The sequence below is a fragment of the Cyanistes caeruleus genome, chromosome 3, assembly GCF_971803275.1.
Source record: "Cyanistes caeruleus chromosome 3, bCyaCae1.hap1.1, whole genome shotgun sequence".
Taxonomy (NCBI): domain Eukaryota; kingdom Metazoa; phylum Chordata; class Aves; order Passeriformes; family Paridae; genus Cyanistes; species Cyanistes caeruleus.
In genome coordinates this window covers 7,812,924-7,840,325 of record NC_141703.1, presented here as the reverse complement: position 1 = coordinate 7,840,325, position 27,402 = coordinate 7,812,924, and the positions used below count along the sequence as shown (strand labels likewise).

Sequence of the window (27,402 nt, the reverse complement as noted above, 5' to 3'; positions counted from 1 at the left end):
CTGTTTCAGGCCAGACTCTAACTTACCGCACACTTTTCCACCTTCCCAGCATTATTAGCCCACTTGACCAAGGCTAACAAACGAACAAACAGCTGACGAGTGCGACTTGCAAACTGAACTATCTCTATTTTTCTGGAAAAAAAAAATAAATGTGTATTAAGCCAGTGCTCAGATATATAATAAAGCTGTAATTTAACTGTGTGCCAATTAAAAAAAAAAATTAAAAAGCTGTAATGATAACTTCTAATTGTATTAATGCAGGCATCAGTAGTTATATGTGGCTTGTTTGATTAAGAGCATGGGGAAAAAAGTCTTTGTTGTGAATACTTAACAACATACATGGATTCTAACAAATCATGACTGTCTGGGGAAACAAAAAGCATATTCATAGTAATTAATCACTGACTGTAAGAGAAACAATTCCATACTGAGCTCAGCTAAATTAACTTTACACCTTTTATAGGATTTCCCCAAGGCTTAAAATTAAGTTTAAAGTAGGCAACATACCCGAGGATTATATGACATGACAGCAACATTGCACTCATATACTCACTATAAGTAAATAAATAAAATACTAAACAAAGTATCATTCTAGCATTTTACAATATCATTACACAGTATGTTACAATATGGAAACAGAGTGGTGGTGGGGAAGACCACAAAACCCCCATCCTTTAATTTTGTTTTCCATTCCCGCCTTGCAAAGAAATTAAGGTAAGAACTTACTGATTCTCAATAGTCTTCCCACCACTTTTGTACAAGACAGTCAAAATGAAGGAGTGTATGTCTGCATGTCTTCAGAGCTATTTTTTGTAAATGAGAATGCAAGAGGGGCACTGGCAGATTTTCATGCATTATTACAGATCTACAGTGCAGATGCATCAGATGAGACATAAAGATCTACAGTGCAGATCTGTAATATAATACACTCTGAAATACCACTTCATCAACAGTTTATGGAGGTTTTCCTCCCTTCCTATGTGCTCAATTTACTAATTTCACCATGGTTTTCTACTTAGTTTGGAAAAAAACCCAAACCTAAGCTGTTTTCCTGCTATGGTTTTCTAAAGTAACAGAAGCGTTTGGACAAAAACAACATTAATTAGTGCATAAGATATTGGCCTCTACCAAACAGAAGCTGCATGTCCTTCTGATCCCAATCTGTAAAACACAAATTCCTAACACAGAAAGAGTCTGATTCTGCTGAGAGTGCTGGTATAATGAGATTAACTCTTTTGTGCAAGTAAACCATAATCTGCTTGTAGGAGATGAACATGTAAGGCCAGAAGCACAACTAATACCATCTGGTCCTGTTTCTTCCATTACATGAACCTCATCCAAGAACTTGGGCATTAAGCCAGTAATTTCTCTGTGTTCTAGAGCACATGTTTTGGAATGGCATTCAGCCTGATATTAAGATTTCAAGTGGTGGACAAGCTGCTATATGCACACACTGCTCTAACAGTAACCACACTATGAAAACAAGATGTTGAGAATTTAGAAAGATTCAGGAAAACTTTGAGATTTGAAAGATGACTTGCATAAGACATTAGAAAGCCAGTAATCTCTCAGACAAACTCCACCTAGAAGTTGCTAAAATCCAGTAGTTATGTCAAACATCTATGGTAAAAGCAGCATGACAGCAGGAAAAATTCAAATTGATGTTCTGTGACTGAAAATAAATTTTAAAAAACAGCCCACAAAAAGCACAACAATTTAATAATGAAAATAATTGACAAATATTTTTTAGTCAAATATAATTGACTCTAGACAGAGTATTCTGGTAGCTGTTCCATTTATACCACTTAAATGAAGTTAGAGAAGACTTGTTACTTTGATTTGACAAAACCCTACTTTCAGAACCACCATCATCATCCCTGAATGACAACTGCAATGGGAATGTACTTCTCTAATAAAACATAAAGGCTTTCAAATTTCGTGCATTGTCTTTCACTATAGGTACATACTGGACTACACAAAAATAAATATTCAAGGAAGATGAAACCTCAGGAAAGAGTTTATTTACAAAACAAGAAACAAAAAAATCTTTAAAACAACCATGTTGCTCAGTGCATTTTTTACCCTTGATCTTCACTGCTAAGTTTGGATCTCTAAGATTCTTCAGACTAATGTCTGAGTCTGGGGAGTAGAGCATTAGCTACAGCAAATTAAATCAAGTTAAGGACCACTTAAGGAAGCTTGGCATACAAAAGTCCATTGGAGTAGATGGGCTGCATCCAAGGAATCTGCGGGAGCTGATCCATGCCACTCTAAAGTTGCTCTCTATCATTCCCAAAACCTAGAGTGATCAAAGGTCACGATGACAGCAAAAAGGCAAACACCGTGTCCTTCTTCAAGTAGGCAAAGGAGGATCTTGGGAACTGTAGGTCACTTGGCCTAAGTTCAATTACGAAAAAATTTCATAGGACAAATCTTTCTCTAAGCTACGTCCTGATAAATACCAAGCATGAAATTAGCCTGGAAACAATATCAGAAATTTGCCAAGGGCAAATCATCCCTGATAAACAAATTGCCTTCTACAGAATGAACTGCTCTGTGATCAAGGGGAGATCAGAAGATGGATTTACATTTGCAGGAAACATGTGGAATACAAGGATGGGCTGAGGAAGCCGAATTTGCTCCTGCTTAAGAAGAAAAGGCTGTGGCAAGATCCTACTGACATCTTCAAGTATCTAAAGGGGTATTGTAGGGAAGATGAACCCAGACACTTTTCAGGAGTGCAGAAAGCCAAGGTACAACAGCTACAAACTAAACCAGTGAAAAACTAGTTAGACATGAGGAAAACAAAGAAACAATGATGTGGTCAAAGACTAAAGTAGGTCACCCAGAAAAAGATAAGCATACTGTGCAAAACCCAATCTCCATTACCAAGAAGAAAGCCCCTGGATTTCCCCCACAACTCAGCAATATTAATTTTCCACCACAGCACTAATGTTTTTTTTAATCCAACCACTTTATTCTAAGAGTTATTTATTCCTACAATTGATAACTAATAAATGATCCTGAAAAAAACCCACTGTATTATAGTATGATGATTAATTTCTAATCAGTTTTTCTTATCCCAGCATCTTTTAAGCAGGCATTGTAGCACAGAACTTATATTTTATGTGAATTTTTTAGAGGATAACACCATCACATCTTCATCAAAGTATATGTGCCATGTCACCAGGCTCTAGCTCCAAGAAACAGAGCTTGAAGCCCAACTACTGAATCCATTAGAATCTCAAAGCTAGAGAAAATATGGATAATTAAGCCACATTCCTACACATAAGCTCCTCCAAGAGCTGGAAATCCATTTCACCAAGAGGAATTGTAAGTCAAAGCTAAGAAGGATATGAACATTTAATTTCAAGACAATTTCAGTCATAGGACATTCTTTGTATATTGAAGGCTGTCTTATTTTATTTTCTCTAATCCATTATGATTTAAGTTGTTGCCCCACACCCATGTGCCAAAAAAAGTAGAATCCAACTTCATCTAGAAATGCTAAATGTCTACATGGGAAAAGCCTGCCCACGAATACAAGGGAGCTCTGGTCCCAAGTTTGAAGTAATTTCTTCAGTAAATACTGTGATAATTAAAAACCCAAACTAAACCAAATCAAAACCCATACTGTTTCTCTTAATAAAATACTATTAAGAAGGAAAAGGGGTACAGTTAATCATTCCAGGTTATGATTCCATGAAAATGAGATTAATTCCACATGTTATGAGAGTTTTGGAAGGTTTGAGATAACAATTAATGATCATCCTGGTACACAGAATTCTTAATTAAGATTCTTAGGAATATCATAGCTCCTATATCTCTCTAAAGAAATTTAAGTCAATTCATATGTCAACACAAATAAAGGGAACAATATTCTGACAAGTTTCATAACATTTATTAAGAGAAATAGAAAAGTAAATGGATTTTTTTCATCTCAGCACTGTACTGTTCTGGTCTCTTACGTTTGCTCTCTAATAATTTTCACACTACAAAACCACATAGAACAGGAGCAGAAAACAGCGTTCATGATAAGAAAGACCAGGTAACAAGGAAAAATGCAGAAAAGAGGTTTTTACCTTGTTGTCATTGTTGAACTGTTACTTCTGAACAAAACATTCCTTTATCACACTAACTAGAATCTATTTAAATTCTCTAATTGCCTTTCACATCAGCTTTACTGTTAGTTCATTGCTTCAAGATTCATGAAGAGAAAAACACCCTTGACAGAGTTCACCTACTATAACAGCAACAAAAAAAAGCCCAAAAAACTGTAAACCCAAACACCAACAAAACCCAATATTGTCACTGATGCTGAGAGAAATCTTGAAACTATGTAGGGACAGCAAGACAGACAAAGCTTATTTTCTTGCATCAAATCTAAAATTATGTGAAAAAGATTTTATTTAAACAACAGTATATTAACATCCAAAACAAGTTCTATATTTTAACATGTGTTACAGATTCTCTTATCTATGAGGTTATAACTCACCTTTCCATATCAGTCTTTCTTGGTAATCTATATGAAAGAAGAGGGGAAAAAAAAAAAAGATGTATTATATATATTCCAGACAACTAGAAATTTTGTTGGCCACCTTCAGTTACAGGAACTTCTACACAACTACGAAGTATATAAAAAATAGTACCATGGGTTACCTGTCACTACTCTGTACCAGGCAAACTGGAACTGGTCAAATTAACTGAAAAGTTTGATGAAGGCTGCTGAGATCAATTATTCTACACAAGCCATAAACATACAGGAAGGACTTCTTGACTGATATTTTGGAAGTTTTTTCAAAGCAAACTAAAACTCTAAAATTCCTTGCCCCTTCCAGAGTTTGAATATTCTTCAACTCACATGAGGCAAACTTGTGTTTGCATCTTTACCAGACATGGCACTGTACAAGAGTACCTATCTTTTCCCATTTGCTCTGTATGTCACTTCTTGAAACACACAGCTTCCCCACAAGAACCCCTATGGTTAAACAAAGTAAGAGGGAAACAGGTTTATTCAGAATCCAAGTGCTTTCATGAAAATTTTTCTTGGCCCAAAACAATCCCTTTGTTTTGCCACTTCAAACGCAACAACATCGGCACAGATCGTTAAGCAAATGTAAATAACTTATTTCCCAAAAATAATCAAGTGGTATTTTAAAGACTACAGAGGTAAGTCAAGGAGTTGCAGCATCTGAAAATATCTCAGTTTCAGACACTCCAGTTTCACATATTTTGATATCAGTACCAGCACTACAGTTGGGGTTTTCTGGCAGTAACTTGGGGGCAAACTTAAGCATTTAAGCAGCCAATCTGCAGGTGCTCTCAGTTCCCACAGTCATTTTCTCTGTTTATGATAGATCACTCAGTAGCTTTTGCTGTGCCCCTGGACACAGACTGATGCAGAGACCAACCTGCATGCACAGGCATCTCCCCGTGTGGGAGAATGGACAAGGGTATTTACAACAGCAGGACAACGGGGAATGTGTTCAAATGGAAAAAGAGTTTGGGTTAGATATCAGGAAAAAATTCTTCCCTGTGTGGCTGGTGAGGCCCTGGCACAGGTTGCCCAGAGAAGCTGTGGATGCCCCATCCCTGGAAGTCTTCAGGGCCAGGTTGGATGGGACTCTGAGCAACCTGGTCCTGGGGAAGGTGTCCCTGCCCACGGCAGGCTTGGAATTGGGTGATCTCTACGGTCCCTTCCAACCCAAAGCATTTTATGAATGGGAAAGCGCGACCACCTCCCCCCACTGCAGCCCCGGAGGAGCTCCGGGACAGATCCCTGGCGAGGCCTCCGCATCCTCCCGGGATGCTGCGAGGCGGCACCGCCAGCCGGGCACGGAGAGATCTGCGGCACTCACAGGTCGGCCAGCACGGTGAGCTCGGCGTAGGTGCGGTGCAGGAGGAACTCGATGAGGGTGCTGAGGCGATAGCCGGGGCTGGCGGCGGCTGTCACGGCGCCGGGGGCCGGCGGGGCCGGGGCTGACGCGGGGCCGGCCGGCACCAGCTGGGCGCTCTCCAGCTGCACCGGCGCCATGGCGGCGGCGGCGCCTCGGCCCCGGGCAGGAGCCGCGCGGCAGCCCGGGAACGGCTCCCGGCGGCGCCGGCACCGCGCCCGGCTCGCCCCGCACGGACGGAGCGGGGAAGGGGCGGCGGGAGCGGGGCGGCTCCGCAGCGCTCAGAGCCCGCCGGGCGCAGGGGCCGCCGCCATGATGGGGCACGGAACCGGAAGCGAACGGGGAGCCTTTCCGGGAAGTGCGGGCGGGGCGGGGGCAGCGGGACCGGGGGGACACGGGCAGGGACAGGGGGACACAGGGACAGGGGGACACAGGGATAGGGGGACACAGGGACAGGGGGACACAGGGACAGGGGGACACAGGGATAGGGGGACACGGGCAGGGACAGGGGGACAGGGGGACACAGGCAGAGACAGGGGGACACAGGCAGAGACAGGGGGACACAGGGACAGGGGGACACAGGGACACAGGCAGAGGCAGGGGGACACAAGGGGGACGCAGGCGGGACAAGGGGACACACGGGGCACAGGCGGGACGCAGAGACACACACGAGACACGGGGATGGCGCTGCCGTTGTGCCACGGGACTGCTGGATCCCGGGATGGGTCAGGATGGAAGGGACCACAGTGTGCCATCTGATGCCACCTCCCTGCTCAAGCAGGGTCATCCCAGAACACACATGGCACAGGATTGTGTCCAGGCCGTTCTGGAATATCTCCAGTGAGGGTGACTCCACACCTTCTCTGGACAATCAGTTCCAGTGCTTGGTCACTGCAAAGGAAAGAAATTCTTCCTCATGTTCAGGTGGATCCTCTGTACATCCATCTGCCCATTCCTCTTGTCCCATGGCCCCACGGAGCAGAGCCTGCTCCATCCCCTGTCCCCTCCCTGCAGACACTGACACACAGGCATGAGGGCCCCTCTCAGCCCTCTCTTCTCGAGGCTGAACAGGCCCAGCTCCCTCAGCCTTTCCTCACTGAGATGCTCCAGTCCCTCCATCTTCTGTCACCCTCTGCTGGATCTGCTCCAGGAGCTCCGTGTCTCTCCTGTCCTGAGGAGCCCCGAGCTGGACACAGCACTCCAGGAGATCCTCACAGGGCTCAGCAGAGGGGCAGGATCACGTCCCTGTCCCTGTATCTGCTCATGTTACTGAAATCCAGAGTGAAGGAGAACCAGATTATAGACTTGGCACCTCCAAAGTGCTTTGGTGTGGTTCTTGGGGCTGTCAAGGAACAGGGGGCTCTGTTGGACCTCAGGCTGGCCAATCCCTTCCTAACGACTCAGGAAATGCAGGACATTCGAGAGGAGTATCCAAATGAGAAGCACTAGTGGAACATTGTCCTTTGAGGTCATTGTTAAAGAGAGAAAAGGGAGCCATGAGTGGCAGAGCACCCAGTGGGATTCAGGGATAGACACAAAGCATTTGGAATTTTTCATATTTCTGCCTTACAGATCAACTGACACCTCTGAAGGGAGGGAGAGGGGACATCTGTAAACAACTGAAGATTGATGTGTTGTGTACTGGTTACCAAAGGGAACTGTGTAAGGAAACTATAAATCCTGGGTGTTTTGTGTCATGATTCAGTCAAGTGTTAAATCATAAATTCTTGCCTTATGGTTACAAAGAAATCCCTGAAATAAGCACAATAAATACCCAAACTCCTCCAAGTTTAATAAAAAGAATAAGAGGTCTTATTTGTTTTGTATAAAATGAAGACTTTAAAAAACCTCTCCTCTTATACATATCTTTCCAGGAAAGTTAAATATTAAAGGAAACCTTTTTCAACCTGAGAAGTGTGTAATCAGTTTAATTATAATAACAAAAGCAATAACCCATCCAGGTAGGAAGGGCAGTATTGCTGCAGCTGTGAGCCATGTCAGGTTTGTGGGCTAATTCAGTCACAGTAAGATGAACCTGTGAGCTGGATGATGACTGTCAGCTGGGAATTTTTTACTCCTAAAATCACTAAAATTTGTTTATAACCAACTTTTTTTTTGGGGGGGGGGGGGTGGGGGGTGGGGTTTGTTTGTTTTTAAATTTTTTTGGATTAGTTGAGAAGGGTTTTTTTTCAATACAGATGGAAGAAATATTTGTTCCATTCATATAAATTAATCTATAAAGGGTTTATAAAGAATAGAATAATAGATACTCTCTGGATCATATTGTGATATAAGCTATTGGCTTAATATATTTTAAATTCTTGTCTACCCACTTCAAAGATTTTTTTTCCAAATGTATGTTTTTTTGGTTTTTTTTTTCACTCTAGATGGATGAATAAATGCAATTGCAGACTTGCTGCACTAATGAAGAAAATACTGACTTACATGCACAGGAATCTGATTAGGCTCTCTATAAGAGCTATAACTTAGCAATACAAGATTTTTAATTGTTTTTCCCCTTTTCTTCCCTTCTCTTCTGATTAAGTCTGTAATAAAGTTCCCATTGATTTCAGTGGCACAAGCTCAGACTTTATTGATGAAAAAGAAGGTGGGAAATTCTGATGCAGTTTAAGTTTGTCGCTGTTAGAATTCTCCCTCAGAAAAGCTCTGGTCCTGGTGAATTTTTCAGCATTGGTTGGGGGTGGATATCCTCAGCATGCCTGCCTTGCTCCACTCCTCTTGGAGAGGAGTTAATCAGTGCTGTGGCACGTTTTGTGCTGGACACTCCTCTCTCATGGCTGTATAGGAAAGAAGCTCTTGATACTGTTTCCAAATAAAGGAGGACCAGCTACATAGAAATTTCAGAAGCTCAAGGTTTTGCACCCACAGCAATTGTTGGGACACCTGGCAAGATCAGTTGTTTTAACTATTGGAGATGAGCGTTAGGAGTTCAAAAGCAATTGACTGGCCTACATAATAGTAGTGAAAAAAGAAATATTTAAGTTTCCTGCTTCTTGTTGTACTTCCAGGAAGGATGAGCATTCTGCAAACTCAGCTTGAAGGAACTGGAAATAGGTTCCAGAAGTCTGTTGGGGTAGCAAAAACAAAACTACAGAAGGGAGAAAGCTGGGCCAGTGGGGTTGCTGGAAAGAGTAACAAGACCTCTGGAGTAGAGAGGGCTCCTTGCAAAAGCTACTGTGTTTTCATTTGTGTTTATTCTCTTCATTCCGCAGGAAACAACTTCTGGTGACAAGTTTTCTCATAGTAATGGGAAGAGGGCAGGCCTGCTAAGTCTCACACAAGCATTGTCTCTGACCTTAGGTGTTCCTGCAGACAGACAGTCCCTCACACAGACACTCAGTGTGGCACTGGGGCCCCATCCTGCCGAGTGACCTGATGTGCAGGCTTGGCTGGCCCATACACACAATCACACAATGGCTTGGGCTGGAAGGGACCTTAAAGATCATCTTGTTCCAATCCCCCTACCATGGACAGGGACACCTTTCACTAGAGCAGGTTGCTCAGAACTCAGAACTCCATCCAGCCTGGTTCTGAATGCTTCCAGGGATGAGGCACCCATAACTTCTCTGTGCCAGGGCCTCACACCCTCACAGTGAAGCATCTGTTTTGATGACCAGCTCTTCCTGGCTCATCATGGAGCATGGACAGGGCCTTAGAGCCATCGAGGAGGCAGGGTGTTGCCTGGCAGGAGGATGTGGTAGGGACACAGGGGATGGGGGTGATGGCCAAGCATTGCAGGCAGTCTCTGTGTGCAGTGTGGGCCCCACCGTGTGACATGAGGGTGGTGAAGGGCTTTGAGAGGAAGCTGTACGAGGAGCAGCTGAGGGCACTGGGTCTGTTCAGCCTGGAGAAGAGGGGAGACCTGAGGGGAGACCTCACTGCAGTTACAACTTCTTCGTGAGGGGAAAAGGAGATGCAGGTACAGATCTCTTCTCTCTCATGACCAGTGACAGGACCCAAGGGAATGGCCTGAAGTTGTGTCAGGAGAGGTTAAGGCTGGATATTAAAAAAGGTTCTTTCCCCAGAGGGTGGTTGGGCACTGAACAGGCTCCCCAGTGCAGTGGTCACAGCACCAAACCTGACAGAGCTCAAGAAGTGTTTGGACAATGCTCCCAAGCACATGGTGTGACACCTGAGGTGTCCTGTGCTGGGCCAGGAGCTGGACTCAATGATCCTGATGGGTCTCTTCCAATTCAGCTTATTCTGTGATTCCATAATTCAAGTCAGTGCACCCCTCTGTATGTAAAAAGCCCTACAGGTTGTGGTCCTACAGCCCAGGAACCTGACTTTGGGTAGGCATGTGTTGGTTGATCCAAACCTGTTGCTATTAACTATGGAACTGACAGGGTTATAGAGCTAATGGGAAGGACAGCAGGTGACTTTCTGTTTCCATGGAAGTTAAATATTTACTGTTCTTGGAACCCTGGAGCAAATGTTCAGTGGGAGCCCAGACCATATCCTGCTCTACAAGGCAGGCTCTGAGCTGTCCTGTCTTTGAGTGGCTCAGAGCTTGGTCATTCCATTTCTCTGTCAGGCTTTTAAATGAGAGAAATGTTTCATCATTCAGGCACCTCCTGGACTTGACATTTAAGTATTTTTTTTTAAATAATAATAATAAAAAAATGCATGCAAATATAGTGCAAATATTTTTTGTTAATTATTTAGTTCATAGTGTTGTGACGTTTAGCAATGTTGCATCCAAATGTATATATAAATTATGAGTAATAAGAGTTTGATATCCTTCATTCTCTTCAGAAGACATGAGAGAATCCAATATAGTGTGGGAGACTTCCCACATATAGTATCAGTAATTGCAGTGCTACATATTATAAACTTACAGAGCTTACAATTCAATAAAAGTTAAGATATGTATTTAAATTCTAATGATGTTTCATGTGTCACTATTAGATCAAACACATGCCAATACTGAAAAAAGACTTTTCCATTATAACGTTTGCATGAATGTAAGACTTCTACAATGCTGTGCTGAAACTCCAATAAAAAATTATCAATGACCTTTTAGTCACAAATGGTTTTATGTCCTGTATCTCTATTAGCTATTATTTTTTTAATTAAAAACACTTTTAAAATTAATTACTTTTTTGACAGTCCAGTACTTCAAGCCACAAATCACTGTTTTGTGAATTGTACAGGGCTTATGGCATCTAAAATGAAGCATTCTTTGCAAAATTGTGTGTGTGTATGTTAAAGTCAGTTTGTAGCTGACTGCTGCACGTGCTCAGCTTTTTTTCTGTTTATTAAAAGAATCACAAAGGGAACCAATTAAAAAAGAAAAAGCCTTCAATTTATTATCTTTAAAATTATAATTTGAAGTCTCTTTTTTGATCTGCTTCATCTGTGGGATTAAGTTTGACAGCTATTTTTTTGAATGATAGGAGACCTTTAGTAACAGATTGAGAGTTCTCCATCAGTCCCTCTGGTTAGTGAGACAGAGAATTTCTTGTGTGGTGCGTAGTAAAGTACACCCCAGTTCTAATTATGTGTTGTGAACAAACTAAGAAAAGCAACATTCTCCGAGTCATAAAATAGAATCTTTGATTTTACTTGAATTTACAAAGGTCCCCTTTCTTATTATAAGGCAAAATGGATTATTTTTTTTTAAATACTGAACATAGCTGTGTTACTCTGAGCTTCTTCTGGGACTTCTTTACTAACAATGTTGATATCCAGTGTAAATTTTAAATTGATTTATCTCTGTCAGATGGGAACTAAAGCCAGCTAAAGGCCTTGCTATCCTCAAAAGACTGTATTTTCATTATTATTGTGATTAAGTTAATTACAACTCAATCTACTATTTTAACCACAGAAGCTGCATTTTTTTTCTCTGCATAAAAAAATGCTTTGTTCACAAGTAATTCTGAAATGGGAGCAAAACAGTGACATCCTTTCTGGACCCCACATCTTTGAAAAGCTAACAAAGGAGAAAGAGCCCCTGATCTGGCAATCAGGCACATGGGGGTAAAGTGATGAATTGCACTGTTCAGTCATGGACTTGAACAATTTGACAATACCTTCCAAACCCTGGGATTTCTCCCTGTCTAACCATCCCTGGGTGTTACTCAGAATTTGAGAAAATTATATGTGTGCTGAAAAAATACAAAACGAACCCTTATTTCAACATGAAAGCACTTTTGGGTAAAAAGACTTTATCTGTGCAAACACCTAAAAGAGATGGAGAGAATATGAGGGAAGGAGATGTGATTAGTCATACCCAGTGGGAGAAGGACTGCAGCTGTGGCGTATTCTGTCCTGACCTTAGAAGCAGGCAGCTCGATTGTGTTTAACTGCTGCTGGCTAATACATTCAGACAGTGCAAACTGTCATGCTCCTCTAAAGACAAAGGTGGGTACCAGAACATGCTTAATTGCAAATTCTTTGTAGATCTCAGCTGTGGTCAGATGAGGTTTAAATGCTGACCCTCTCTCTCAGAAGTATGGACACACAGAACTGTGTCTGAGCTGCCATCCTTTGCTCAGACTTTGGATGTGAAGGAAGTTTCTGGGCTAAGATGCTGTCCAAGAAACTTCCCTCTTGCACAGCTTCTAGACTGGGATATTTTTTTTCCCCCAAGAAGGGATAAACCAGCATTTTTTGTAGAAGTTAGAATCTTATCTAAGCACTGCCTCTGTCACAAGGCTCCAAGATGCCAGCTCTGACAAGACAATGCCAGAACAGGTTTGGCTCCAGGCTGAAGAGCTGATTACATGTTTAACTGTGTGATTACAAACTTGGTTGACTTAGTGAACTCCAGCAACTATTCACTGTCCCTTAAAATTTAAGAGTGTAGCAAAAAGGCAAATTCATATCTGTAGCAGTGCAGGAATACTGGTCCTCTAGTAGATTATATACCTTATTATCTATTAATTTTGCTAGTGGGCAAGAGGTGCAGGCTGCTCTCAGATGCTATAGGGCTTCCATGCAGGCAGTAATTTTGGCCAGTGCCAGCTTTGGAAGATCAGAAATTGTAGATTGAGGGTGGGATTGCATCTCTTCAGGGATTGTAGCTCATCTGGAAGCGCCAACCTCTTCTATCTAACTAAATACATCCTATTGTGCCAGAGGGACATGAAATCCTTTGCGTGGGGCCAGGCAGCACCTAGCTGAGAGTTGTTTAGAGATTTTTGTGGGGCACAGACCACATCCTGAGAACTGCATGTAGCCCACAATTCATGCATCTTACAGTTAAGCATAGAAGATTCCCTGCCCTGCTGATTGCAGAAGTAATTAACAGCCTGTGGCTAGTTGCAGTGCTGTGCAAAATGCTAAAAATTGTTACCTTTCTGCACAGCTGTGGAATACAGAAGACACGGAATCTCAGTAAATCCTAGCAACATTTTATTTTCAATGGGAGTTTAGCCAGGAGGGCTGTAGCCTGTGGACTGCTCCCACCCAAAGGGGAGGGGATTTGATTTTAGACGGGCAGTGTTGAGGTGAGTGGTGTGGCTTTAAGTCCCGGGAGGAGTGGACTCTACCCCTCTGCCTTGGGGGATGTGCCCTATGCTCCCGGGAAGAGTTACTCCACCCCCAAATCCCTTATAAAGTATCAGCCAAAAGTCTTCTACCTTCTTACGTTGCTAATGCATGCTGAATTTACTTTAATAACCCCTCCTATTGTACCCCTATTAGTTTGTACCCCTGAGACTTCACCTTTGCTGTATCCCTATTGGACCCAGACCCAAAACTCCACCCTTGCTCTACCCCATAAAACCCACCACCCTGCCTTTGTTCTTAGTTCTTAGTCTCTGGTTTATGCTTGGTTAAATCCTGTGTTGGTGGTGCCCAATAACTGGATTCCCGAGTTTAACCAGAGACCTGTCTCCTTGATTTCCCACGTCGGCCACCGGTGGCTGCACCTCCCTGGACATGACTGAGTTGTGGCACAAAGCAACAGTAGCCCCTCCTATCTTTTATTTGATTAGTTTATAAGAAGTGATTTGATCCTGAAAGTGGGCTCTTTTTGTGAAAATGTGCTTTCACCAGAAGGCACAGCACTGCCCAATGGCACCTTAGTGCAAACAAAACAGATTGTGTGGGGAAATGACTGCGCTTCACCTCGGAACGTCACTTACTGGAACTGATTCCTTCAGGCTTGAGAGCAAGATTGGAAAGAAGAGCAACAACAGAGTGATCTCTCTCCTTCTAGTGCCTACAGACCTAGACTTCTCAGAGTATGACAGCTCAAAGAAAGACTGAGAGAGAAGAAAATAATTCTGTCTGTCTGCAATGCATTTAGGACGAGCAAAAACACATTTACAGCTAATTTTAAGCAGACTTCAGAGTACAGTACAACACCTCATTAACTCACTTTTACCTAATCCTTGCATTCTGGTATTTTTAGAAGAAATCATGCACATCAGTAGTAGTTTCAGCCCATGTCTTCTTTGTAATAGATAACACCACTCTATTTCTCATTTTAATTAAGAATTAGCTTTCTGACAATAAGCCTTGCTCACGTAACACATACTGATTTAACTAAATTAATTTAGAAATTATATTAGATACACTTGGACACTCTTCTTTCTTCCCCCCTCTAAAGTGGCCTTCTTAATTAGGCTTAAGAGAGCCCTAAGACCAGTCAGGGTGAAACTGGTTAAGACCTGCCTCCACTGCTTGCCTGTCTCATCCTCTGCAGCAGCAGAAGAGATTGGTCTAATTTCCTGTCTGAAACTGTAGGAGGGTAGAGTCACCTTCATAGACTAAGGGTGCTTTTCTTGGCCAGCTTAACAATGCAAGAATCCCCCCCAGTACTGGACTGCAGCAATTTGCATGCAAGGATTTGAGGCTTTTGAAGACAGTGCCTCTTCCTTTGGTGGCTTATTATTTTTTGATGGTGTGGGAACCCAGGGTACAGCTGTATCAAGTGTAAACTGTGCTATTTTGTCTGTGCCTGGTTTTATCCTGTATCTCCCAGCCAGGAGGCTTAGGTTAGCTCTGGGCTGCCTCTAATGAGCAGCAAGTGAAAACAAAGTCCTCTAGCCCATGGTTTCTCTCCTTTACATGTTATCTAATCAGGGCTCTCTGGAACAGGCCTTTGGAAACTTGTTTCCTGCATAAGCATATGAACTAGACTTACCAGTAGTTTGGAGCAGAAATATAGAGTGGTCTTTTTGATGATTTGTTTTTTTTTCATAAATGTATAATATGTTATCTTACAAAGATGTACACAAAGAATCCTCCTTCACTGTCACATCTTGTAAAGTGCTAGTCAGAGGTACAGTACATAAAATACCAGTACATCAAGAGATAAGAACTGAACATTTTCTGGTATAAAACAAGGAATGAAAACTCAGACCAATTCCTGTTCCTTTGACTTGCTAGAATGTAGATAAAAAAAACTAGCATTCCTAGGGATGGGTTGTGTGTATGGGAATGTTGTTAAAATCAGTGAAATATTTACTTAAAAGCTGATTATTCTGTACCTTTCCTTGGATAGATCCTTTCATACTGTACAAACAGTGTCCTTCTGCAGTGTAGCCTAATCTGTTTCTAAAAGGTAAAAAGACACCACACAGTCCTGCAGTGCAAAATGTCTGCTGCCAGAATAGCTGGTCAGACCCTTTTCTTCATGCAAATAAGTTCTATCTTAATTGCTGTCAGAAAAGAGCAACAAATTTGTATGTACAAGAGGTATTTGTCAGTCTAAAATGTGACAGGAAAACAATGAAGACTTCCCCAGAGAGTGCTGGGTCTGAGCTCTTATCTTGAGCTGTCCCTTCATTTCACCCTGAAGATTCTCTGCTGAAGAGGTTCCCAGCTTAGGTTTGTATCATGTCACTTCCTTGTTTGTAACATTACACTGCATGAGGAAATTGTACCAGGGCTTGTCTGTGCTGGCAAATTGTATCCCCACATCTTGAAGAGGGGTGAGAAAGGACAAGTGAACGACATGGCAGGTGTTTTATCAGTTCTGAGTGTTTTACACGGGAGGACTCGGACTCTTCCTGTGCTCTGAGCTGCATCCAGCCCGAAGGGGAAGCTGTGACTGCAGCCCCTGTGCATGTGCACACACACAGGCAGTGGAGGTGTCCAGCTGTGTTCACAGCACAGAGCAGCAGGCAGGGATCAACCTGGCCAGGGCATTCATCTCACCTGTGATAAGAGCCATAAATCACAATATTCAGAACATGCAGGAGAAGTGGCAAAGAGCACTGAAGATGGGGGATGTCATCCTCCCTACCCACCCTGAAGCAGAAAAGCCTGTCCTGTAGCCTACAACAATTTCACCTATTAGTCTGCTTAGTCCTTCAGAACACTGTTTCATTTTCAAACACAGAAACTTCCAAACTATCTTGAAATAATAATTGATTTAATTCTCCTAAGCAGAGCAACCTGCAAATGGTATTTCTCCCATCAGCCTCTCAGTATGTCAGAAGGCTTTCCCCTCTCTCCTAATTTTTTAAGGACTTACCTGAGCCCTTTGTCTCAACAACAAATAGTCTTCTACAGCCTAAAAATAACTTTTCTTAAAATGGGTGCATCTCTGAAGAGATGTGGTTTCCTTAGTGTGGGTGATATTGAACAGGAAACCAACTTGCTACAGAACCAGAGTACACTATAATAGTACACTATAATAGTACACTATTTACACAAATCCTGGACCATGGGTAGAAACCTCTTACAAATTTTAACTCAGGAGATAAAAAAAACCAAAAAAGAGAAAGTTAGAGAAATGAAGGAACTGTAGGAAGCTAGACTAGTTTTAAATCGAGGCAGGAGATATGCAATCCATAACTGGTCATGGCTGATGGGGATGAAGGCTAATTAGGAGGCTGGTTAGACCACTGGGGGACTCTGATTCAAGGAGTCTTACAAAAAGATTCCTTAAAAAAAGACTGACAGACCATTGCCAGGGCAGGCACCCACCACTTCAATAGCTGTAGTTCAGACTGGATTTGTCTGCATGCATTCTGAATGTAAAGGTAGGAAATGAAAATATTTCTCCTTAACCCATGAAGAGAGGCTGAGGCCCTTGTTGAAATAAAATATCTTCCACAGATTTTGCAATCAGAATAGAGATTATATTTTGAGGGTCTTGAAGGTCTCCATGTGACGTGTAACCCTTTGATGCACATTCTGCTTGTGCTTCCATCACAGCCTGAGCAGGAAAGTCTGGGGCAGAGCACATAATTTCTTACACCATGGGAGAAGCAGAAATGACAAAAGCATTTCCAGAATATTGCTAGGAGAATGCTGAGACGCCACATGTGCATTCAAAAATTACTTCTCTAAAAACAGAGGACACCTGCAATTGCTGTAATTGCTGGTTTGGTGCTCGTGTCCACAGACCAAAAGCAAAGGAGCTCTCTTCCTGTCAGATGAGGATTACTAATCCAAAGTGAAGGATGTAGGGAGAAGTCCCCTTCTTTTTTGGAAGAACAATGGGAATTGGTTGTACTTATTAACTAAAAAGTATTGCTTTTGTAATTTTGAGTAATTTTAATTTGGTAATTTGGTAATTTTAAGTATTGCTTTTTTACTTTGTGTAATTAGTGCTTTACAGAGTTATGGAATATGAGATTATTTTCTTTCACCTCCAATATATCACAGAACCTTAAATTTCACTGAACTAACAGTGTTTCTGAGCATAACATGTTATGTGCTTGGCACAGCATGTCAGGAAGAAAGTGCCCTGTCTTAGTCTGAAGGTATCAGAAAATGGAGCAGCCAAGGTTTCATTTCACTTCAGTCACAGTTTGACTTTCACAGTCTGAAAACTGTGCTGCTCTTAGCTCCCATTATGTGTTTCTCCACTAGAGTCCATAACAGGGCAGGTCACAGTTGATACCTAATGGTTTTCAGTGCTTCTTGTATTTGTGAAACATCTGAGAGACAGATTTTCTTAGCAGTGTAGAGATGCTGTGCTTGAAGGGGGTCTCTATAACACTCTCAGGCTATGAATTGTGTTAGAACATGCCAGCTGAGCATAGAAGGGAAAGAAAATGAAATATAAATTCATTACTGCAGAGCCAGAACAGCAAGGATAAATTCTGTCTGATTCCAGGCATCTACTTTATATTCCCACCTAAGGATACCATTAGTGGAGACAAACTGAGCTCTTTTGATCACTTTCTACTGTGAAAAGGGTCAATCTTCCTTGCTCTTCACACTCCCTCCTACATGATCCTGACTCACCCTTGGGCTGACTTTCATATTCATTGAGCTGATGCAGCTCATTAACCCATCAGAAAACTGTCCTTTTCTTTACTTCTCTGGATTTATTTTCTGTCAGTTCAGTGAGCTAAATCTGCTCAGTGAGGGGTCAGGTAAGTGTCAAAAGTAAGGAAGCATGAGTGGGAAACAGGTAGAATTAGGGGAAGGAAGAGCAAGACAGGAAGAAGCACACAAGGTGAAGGAACAAGACTGCTTCTTTCAGTGACAGAAAGCCTTAAGATCAGCTTACCATGTCTGATTGTATCCTTAGGAAAGTGATTTCCCTGGAGTTCCTGTGGGTTCAGTGTAGAAAACAGAGTTTCTTTAGAGGGTGCATAAAAAGGAAACAAAAGGAAGTAATCTAATTTAGACACATAGGTTAGGCAATATAAATAGGTATGTTCTTTACTGCAAAGACCCCTGTGACCAAAGCTTTAAAACAATTAATGACTAAATGCCTGGAAAACTGAAACAGTTGTCTCTAAATGCAGAAGAAGCCTTCAGAGAGCTCCAGAAGGCCTCAAGTGCAATCAGAAAGACCATGTAAGCCCAGGGTATGAGCACCAGGTGGACTGGCTGTGGGAAGTCAGTGCCAAAGGCTGGTGAAGCTGATGTCACTTGGAATTTGCTCAGGCACTGCCTGAGGAGAAAATGAGGAGCAGTCCTCTAGAGTAGGTCTTGTTTTCAGCAGAGTAGATTCCCCCCCTGCCATTCCCTGTGTGCCACCAGCTCTCTCCTTAACTTTGTTTCTGTCTTCCTCTTTTTTCACTTCTGCCATTATTTGTAAAACTACTACTGAAAATGACCTACATAAATAAATAAATTGAATGAATAAATCATGAGGGAGAGAATGAATGTGTGTGTAGGTGGATGACACACAGAACCAGGCTGGTGGGAGCAGCAGGAGCTATCAGTTCATTTGCTGTCAGCAGCAGAGCCCCAGGGAGGGTAAGGACATTAAGTACCTGATTGTGCAAGGTGCTGAGTGCCTTCATCTTCTGTCATTTTTGGAGATAATCAAAAGCATTTCCAGACCTTGCTAGTAGAGCCTTCAAGAAAGGATGAAGAAGGCAGAAGACTAAACCTGTGACTTTTATCCTTTGTCTTTTCAGTTTTCAGATCCCTAAGGATTTTTTCCCCATAATGAATCTTTTGGTAATTACCTTTCATGGAGCCTTTTAAAACAATCAATGGACCCTCCAGGGACTGTGCACCTGAGTTTCTGGCCTTCAGATAATGCAAGACAGGAGAAACTTCCCTTTTGCAAGACCAAGTCTGGAAGTGTAATTTCAGAGTTTATATTGGTTGTATCCTCTCAGGTATGACTTTTTCTCCATGGAAGACACATGCTGAGCCACTGGCCCCTTGCCACACCACTGAACCCTGGGACTTCTGTACATGGGAGCATGAGGTGAACTCTGCAGTTCAGGAAGGATTTTGATGCTCCTTTGAAATTTGCCACATCACCTCAGAGATGAAATCTGCCCATTATTCTGACAGATTTGCTCTTCAGGATGAGGCATATACAGCTGGAATTCATCTGATTGAAGAAAGGCATATGTGTTATTAAATGGACAAATTCTGACCAAAAAAAATTAATTTAATTTAATTTATGTGTTTTAATTTAATTTAGTGTTTTATTATCAGTGGTGTTTGCAGTAAGTATTTAGTGCTCCTGACCTTGCAGCAGTCCTCCCTTTTGTTTCTGAGTTAGTTCAAACCTTTGTGTGATATGTCCAGAGGATAAGGTTGTATTATGGTATGAGATAGGTAGATAGAGCAGCTTTTTAAAGAATGCTTGGAAATGTGTGTCCATACTTGTGGGTTTTGTATATGTACAGTTTCTCCTCACCTTTTTAAAATATGTGACTCCTCATCACATGAGTCCAGGTGTCCCTCACAACTTATAAATAGCTGGATTAGAACTAAAGAAATTGTCTCAAATTTCCCTTCAAATCAAGTGTGGCTTGTACCTGTTCTCTTCTGAAAGTTTGCTCTGGCACAAACTTTATAGTTGACCACTGGAGGTGTTCAGGAGATCCAAATGACACACAGTCTAGCCAGCCCTTGGGTACATTATGCACTCCCCTGAAGAGCACTGGAAAGGAAAATAGGATTTCTCAATTTCTTTTTTAGTATTCAGGGTAGCAGCAGAGTTGAGAATAAGATATAAAGGATGAAGTATTGTTGGTTGCAGGCATCTTTTGAGAAGATGTGATGTTCTAAATTGATTTTTTCTCTAAACTTGGCACTTGTATATGCAGGAATAGGGAATTACAATAACAAAGTTTGGAATTCATAAATACACTTTTAACTCTGGTCAAGTGCAAATCCCTCAGGTGGTGAGGAAGGGGCACAGTGTGCCTATCAGTCACAGGTAAAACAGTCTCTACAGACTGCTCTATAGAGATTGCTCATAATCAACCATTTATTCAGCTGTGAGATGCTGCTCACATATAAAGTAGGCCAGGATGTCACCTGACTGTGGTTGACAGTCAGTCCACTGACTGAGTCTAGAGCTTATTGCATATGTGTAAGTCCAAGGTTACCTCAGTTAAGGTAGAAGAAGGAGAAAATTAAAAAGGAAATTTGGGCAGTTGCACCAGAAACCTCATTACTGTGAATCTGGGAGCCTCCAGAATGACTTGTGAACATCCCTGCCAGGTCAAACATTATTGCCCCCCCCATTCCTCCAGGTAATACTGCTCCCTGTAGGACCTGGTGGGTCAACATCACTGGCAAACTGCATGAGCTTGCTTTGTGCCAGGGCTGTGCAGGACATGTCCAGCCCTTCCAAGTGGTTTCGAACCTGTGACAGCGAGACATGGCCAGGACTGATGCAGGAGCTGTGCTCCTTATCACCCTGGAAATGCCACCACCTTTCTGGATCCTTCCTTGCCTTGGACATCTTCTGTCTATCCTCCCTGTGTAAAGTCTTGAAGCAATGGATGAAGAAGGGAGTTGTGGCCATAGGCTGACATGGGCAGCCAGACAAGTGCTGACCTGTTAGAGATTCTCTGCCTTATCTTCTATTTCATCTCTTTTTCAGGTGGCTGAAAACAAAGAAATTAAAAGGTATTTACATGATGCAGAAGCCTCCATTCCATCTTCAGAGGGAACTGAGCCTCACAAATACACAAGGCCTCAGTCAGTGGGCTGGATCCTATAGAATGGAAAGTGGAAAAAAACCCACCAAGCTTGGTGGGATTTCCAGGAGGATTTCGTTAAGGTTTACACTGATTTAAGAGCAGGTGCCTAACTACATAAGCACATTTATAAACCAATCAAGTGTGCATTTGTATGCATAGATGTCTAAATATTTACTTTTGTACAGCACTTAGTAACTCTGAAATGTTTTCCTGTCCAGCTCCAGTGCAGAAGCCTGTACAGTCATGCAAGCATGGCCCTGCCTCTCAGCAGGGGATATTAGGTCTGGCACTACGTGGATTTAACTGAGACATTTGACTTCTCAACCAAAACTGCACTTGAATGCTTGTTAAGATGCTCCCTTATTCAGCTAGAGTAAAAGAAGTGGTGTTAGCACACCACCCTGTCAGTGCCCTCTGCTCCTTTGGGTAAGGATTGTCCCTGTGTTGAAGACATGGAAACTACAGAGGTGACTGCTCTCCACTCTTTCCCAGGTATGCCATTGTCAGCTTCCCTGTATATTTCTCAACATTTGAATCTAAAAAAGCTATTAAAAACCATAAAAGGATCAGAGATAACGCTCACTTGCTATTTACACATCTATTCCAAGTCAACTCACAGTGCCTCAGCCACCTTGCCTGATAATCAGGACAGCCTATGGAATAGTATGTGCTTCTCCCTTTCACTTCCACTCTCTCCGTCACTGCTGCAATCCAGTACCCAGAGCACTGTCCTGAATACAGATTTCCTTCTTCCTGCTCTGCTTATTTCCTTTAAGGCATTTCCCCCCCTCTTGTGGATTGACAGACTTATCAACACCAGCTAAGATTCATTTAAAATGCCCAACATAAGCCAAACAGGATCCTGGCCTGCCGCTCTATATTCTTTTCTCACAAAGAAATGTTTTTATCTGCAATTATTTGCACTGTCTGCTTAAATATTTAGCAAATGCAATAGTTTGGTAGTCAGGTGTTGCTGTAACCTCCCCTGAATGTTAAATCTATAAGCCAGTTCTGCAGATGCCTGCTTGGATTGTTGTTTTGTTTTTCTTCCTGGCTGTGATGAGACAATATCCCCAGGAAGCAGGGATGCAGCAGCACCTTGGGTTGGATGCTGCACTCCTGGAGATGTGGAGGGGCATCCACACACAGTAAGCCTGCAGAATTAATCCCAGGTGCCAAATGTGGAGATCAGTACCATGCAGAAAAGCTTTGAATTTTTCACTTTTCATTCATTAAAAGGCAGTCAAAAAGAAAAAAAGCTCCATTCTCATCCTCCTGAGTGCTGTCACACTCACTCATATGCACACATACACTGCTGCCTTTCCAGTTAATACCAAGGGATGTAATGCCACAGTAAGCAAAGAACTGTACCAGATTTCCATGGGTTATGGAGTATATTTTTATGGATCCAGTTGCAAAAGGATCATTGCTATTTTTTTGAGGTTTTATAACCTCAAAATCAATAGATCAAAAATATCTTTTTTTTTTTTTTTCCTTCTCTGTCCAATTTAAAATCTGCTCTGATATTAGGCAAAATGTTTCTCATATTAATCCCCATTAGTATAGTCCTACTTTGGTGCTGATTCTCTGCTGGGTGTCCTGACTTTTTACCCCCAAATCATCACACCCTCCTATTCTGAATGTGCTTATCTACCTGTAGGAATTCTCTCTCGGCTACCACAACCTTCCTGCAGGCATGGAGCAGCAATCCATGGGCAACAGCATGTACAGGCACGCAGTCATCCCTTTAATCTGAGGTTACAGGCCACTGTCAAGTGCTGGTGGACAGAGTGCAGGCGAGACTGTCAGAGGTGCCTGCTGAATACAGAGCAGTCACATGGATATCACCTCTTGGTGATAACAGCAGAAGAAAAAATGCCTTTATTCACTGTAAAGAATATGGCAAGGCTTGCCCAACTCATCTACAGTCCTGGAATCAAATGGAGAAAAGGAAAGACTTGCATCTCTCTCTCCTTGTTTATAAACCTGTCTGTAACACACTCCAGGGCTCCATGTTCCATTTCTGATTGATGTGCAAAAGCCTGCAGACAGTAACTTTGTCCAGCTTCCAAGCTAACACAGGGCCATATCTGGGACATCCTGGGGGTTATGCTCTTGATGCTGGCACATCAGAGTATGTGACATCAGAGATTATCCTGCCTGCAGCTTCCCAAAATTACTGGAAAGGCTTTTATGGAAGATTGTACCTTTTTACAGAGTGGGTCACTGATAGACAGTAGTGATGCTGTCACTCTTAGAGAAGTGGCAGTGTTCCTGCCTCAACAGCACATTCACCTTGGCGCATGTGTTCTCATTTAAGAGTTTAAAAAACTGTCTTAAAAAAATTCTCTCAGTGTGTAACCGATATTGACACATCAAGGATACAATTATCATTCTGCTCACATGGAAGGGAAGTGGTAAAAAATAGCCCTTCAGCCCATTCATAGTATTTTCTATTTATCATTTTCCCAATGTACACTTTTTAAATTGTAATATTTGCCTAAGATTTTTTAAAGTGTTGAGTTTTGGGGTTTTTTCCTCCATTAGGCCTCTCTCTGCCATCAGGCAAATGGCTTGGGAAAGTCCCCACAAGTCACTTGGGAGTAGTTGTTTAATGTTTGGAGTTACAGAGCAGCATTCACCTTTGGCAAGAGCTGTCTCTGACCTTCAGGGCATTCTAGTAATTGAGGGCAGATATTTATCCCTGTGAAAAAAGCATCCTCATAGCACAGGAAATCTGTCCCAGGAATCTTAGAACAGGCAAGTACTTGACCTACAAACTTCTGGAAACAGGGAAATGAGGGAAAATACCTCCCTCTGCTTCTAAACTCTTATAGGCATCTGGGTTTGGCCATTATTGGATAAAGACTTATTGATCTAGATAGACTACAGGTCTAACCAAGTGGGATATTTGTTATTGGAAGTGGTGTTATTTGTTATTTGGGATATATTTTATTAGAAGTGGTTAATGCCTGAAAGAACCAGCTGATCAGGAAACCATTTTTCATGCATTTTTTTGCACCTCCATTGGCTTCAGCCACAATGATGGGTCCTAGATCAGAGTCAGGCCAGTGGCTGAGAAGTGTTTTTTCAGTAAGAAAGAATTTTCTGTTCTGTTCAAGTTGGCTAGGTCTATTGAATAGCCACTTGCAAGAAGCAAGTGTAAGCCACATCTTGGGGATGACATGTTCTGTCGTGGTCAAAGGGCAGCAGATGGAAATGAAAGATGCTTAAGTAAACAGTTAGGAGAAACTGCTTGTCATATAAGAAACAGAAGTCACTCATGCAATGTCCTCTTCTTCCTCCAGTTGTTACATGAGTCACCTCACCTGTGTCCAAGGAAAGGTCAAACCAATTTCTCAGTTCTTGGAAGAGTTTTCAATTTAAAAGTACTGCAGGATCGTGACATTATTTAGTGTGAAGATTTGTGTGAGCTCTGATTCAGTTTAACATGGAATTACAGTACAATTCTATTAGAACTGCCTCTGTTACACAATGTGATAAACATACATCTTGACTAGCTCTCACTGCCAACGCAGATTTTCCTTTTCCAAACTCCTTGGGTGCTCTCTCTTGCTCTTCCTTGTTATTTTTTATTGTTTGGCTTAGAAATAAAAAGTGAGGAGAGGGAGGAAACTACGAAGAAGTATAGACTTACTTTAAGAGGGTGAGGAATTGGGGGACATTCACTTTTTTTTGCTTTTCCCTCACATTTGGGCTCTACCGGCCTCTTCTCAGTATTATTCAGAACCTAAAGGCAGAAAAAGTGCTGGTCTGGAAAATTTCAGCATGTCAGAAGTGAGGCAGTGTTGGTAGCAGGAAGGGTTCTTTCATCCCATCTCCTGGCTTTTCCATGACTCTCCTCCTGCTCCCAGCCCCATTTGTTTCCACTTTACATGCTTGTTACCAGGAAGAGTACAGGAAGAAATTAATCCTAGTGTGGATTTCTTTCAAGGCACATTTCTCTCATTTACATTTTGGCTTGATCTTCTGTTAACTGTAATAAGATAAAATCAGGCAGCTTGACATTTTTATTTTGTTCTCCACACAACAGGTTGGGTTAACCTATGTGGGATTCCCATATGAAATTTACCCAGCTAATTTATGTGGAAAATACCAGCTCTCTTGCCGTAGCTTGGATTTGAGTTTGACTGGGTTTCCTCAGCATAAAAGTAAAACTAATTTCCAAATGAAGTCATGCTTTTTCCCCTTCTGAAGTTGTTTGTCTTCCTGCAGAGATGTGACATAAAGGAGCATATACAGCCTTCTGCTGTTTCATTTTCCTCTTTCCAACTGCACACTCAAAAAGCAGGGGGTGAATGGAAAGGAGGTGTCCTGGTAAATCTGATCACTGCCATTACCATACCTGTCAAATGAATCAGGGGGAAGTGAACCTTTTAAAATAAGATGTTTAGGCTTTGTACATAGGATCATGCTTGATTTTATAACAAAATCCACCTATTTCTCTCTGCATCTCATGCAAGACTGCACACATCCTGGAAAAATCAATTGAAGGGTTCCTGTGTTATGAAACATAGGCACTTATTTTTTCATTATTGCACTCAGCTGAAGGCTATGCTTCTCTGTGACTGGCAAACCTGGATCTGTTATAACTCCACTACAACTCAAAATTCAACATTAGCAGTTATCATCACATTGAATTGTTATTGGAAATGCTTGTGCTGAGTCTGACTCCAAATATAACTAAAGCAACTAAAATGGTAGTTCTTCCTATAGATTATTTAGCCTGAATACAAATTAATAAGGATGCAGTACTCTGTGTTTTGAAAGAATTTTGTTACTTGTTTGTAGGAGCCAAAAAGTAAGTTGAGGTGAATGAAGAGGAAAGAGCATTATTGCTCAGTGAACTATAGGCTTGAGATTGAACAAAAATCATTGACAGTTTTACCAGAGAGGGTTTGCAGATGCCCATCAAAATGTCTGTACACAGACTGGCCCTGCAGCATGGGAGCAGCAGAATGCTCTGTCACAAGGGAGATCTGTCTGGGTATTTATACCATGCTCATTGCCATGGTAACAGAAAGTCTTATGAAATGCAGACATTACATACAGAGGTGTTTGTGCTTTCCTGCCTCCCTCACACTCACTCTTTCCTTCCCCCCAACCCTGGGGCTTTTATGGATGGTTTAATAGCAAGGGGATGTGGTGTTAGCCAACAGCTTGAACAGACTCCCCAAACCTTGGGATCCCTGGGCCAGTCTGGTCCAGTGTCTGCTGGAGTGTGCCTTCAGCACTGGATCCTCCAGTCCTGCAGTGATCCACCTGTCACAGGTGCTCCTGAGCCCCTTGAGCGTGCCTGGCCACTTCAGGGAGAGGTGGGAAGTCCTTCAGCTGTATCTGAAGGTCACAGCTGTGGAAAAGGATCACCAAGACTTAATTCACAGCATGCCTCCTGCCTCCCCAGGGATGCAGGGAGTCATGGCCATGAGGTGAGAGGTCCTGAGCCCAGCTGGGCTGTCAGCCAGGAGCTCAGAGGGGTTTCCAAGCTCTGGACTAGCACACACCATGGATCCCCTTCCTCTTTACACAACACGTTTCCTCTTTAAGCAGCCACATGCCAGGATCATTCAAGATGGGAGCTCTTCCTCCTGTGGTCACATCTGGCACTGACTGTGTGAATTTTACATGGATATTTATCATTCTTTTGCACCTCTATACCTCACCGGCATGTTGTGCCACTTTTTTTCATCAATATCACTGTAATGTGCTTGGGAGCTTATCAAATGAAGCCAATAGCAATAAAAGTATCCTAGCTGACTTAAAAAATAAATTAGTGTTTTTCTGCTTCTGTCTGTGAAAGAGATCTACCCTAAGAGCTGGTAAGCTCTGGCCCTCTTATCCCACATCTATATAATTTGCAAAGCTGGGCTTAACATGATGCTCCAAGTAAATATGCTGACACAATCTAATTTTCTAAAGAAAAAGGCTGACTACAGGTCTTCAGAAATTCTTAAACTGCTCTGCTTAGTCTTATGGCAGTATGTTGTACTAGCCAAGAAAAATGCAAGACCAGGTTTTGGGTGTTTAGGAGCTGTTAAGAGCCAGGAGTGCTGTGGACGTAAAAGGAAGTTACCTCTTGTTTCCTGTGAGCATCTTCTCCATGCTATGAAACATTGCTCATTCTCCTTGGCCAGATAAGGAATTTA

General features: G+C 42.2%; 1 protein-coding gene across 1 annotated transcript in view; it reads right to left on the bottom strand.

The window, feature by feature from the left end:
• The window catches only part of MED14 (mediator complex subunit 14), a 34,868-nt gene extending 28,810 nt beyond the window's left edge, over window positions 1–6,058 (bottom strand). The window contains exons 1-3 of the mRNA XM_023923368.2: window positions 5,859–6,058; window positions 4,496–4,522; window positions 27–132 (exon numbers count right to left, since the gene is read on the bottom strand). Coding sequence (XP_023779136.2) covers window positions 27–132; window positions 4,496–4,522; window positions 5,859–6,034 — 309 coding nt within the window. The 5' untranslated portion in view covers window positions 6,035–6,058. The remainder of the gene's footprint in view (window positions 1–26; window positions 133–4,495; window positions 4,523–5,858) is intronic.
• Between the last annotated feature and the right edge of the window lie 21,344 nt (window positions 6,059–27,402).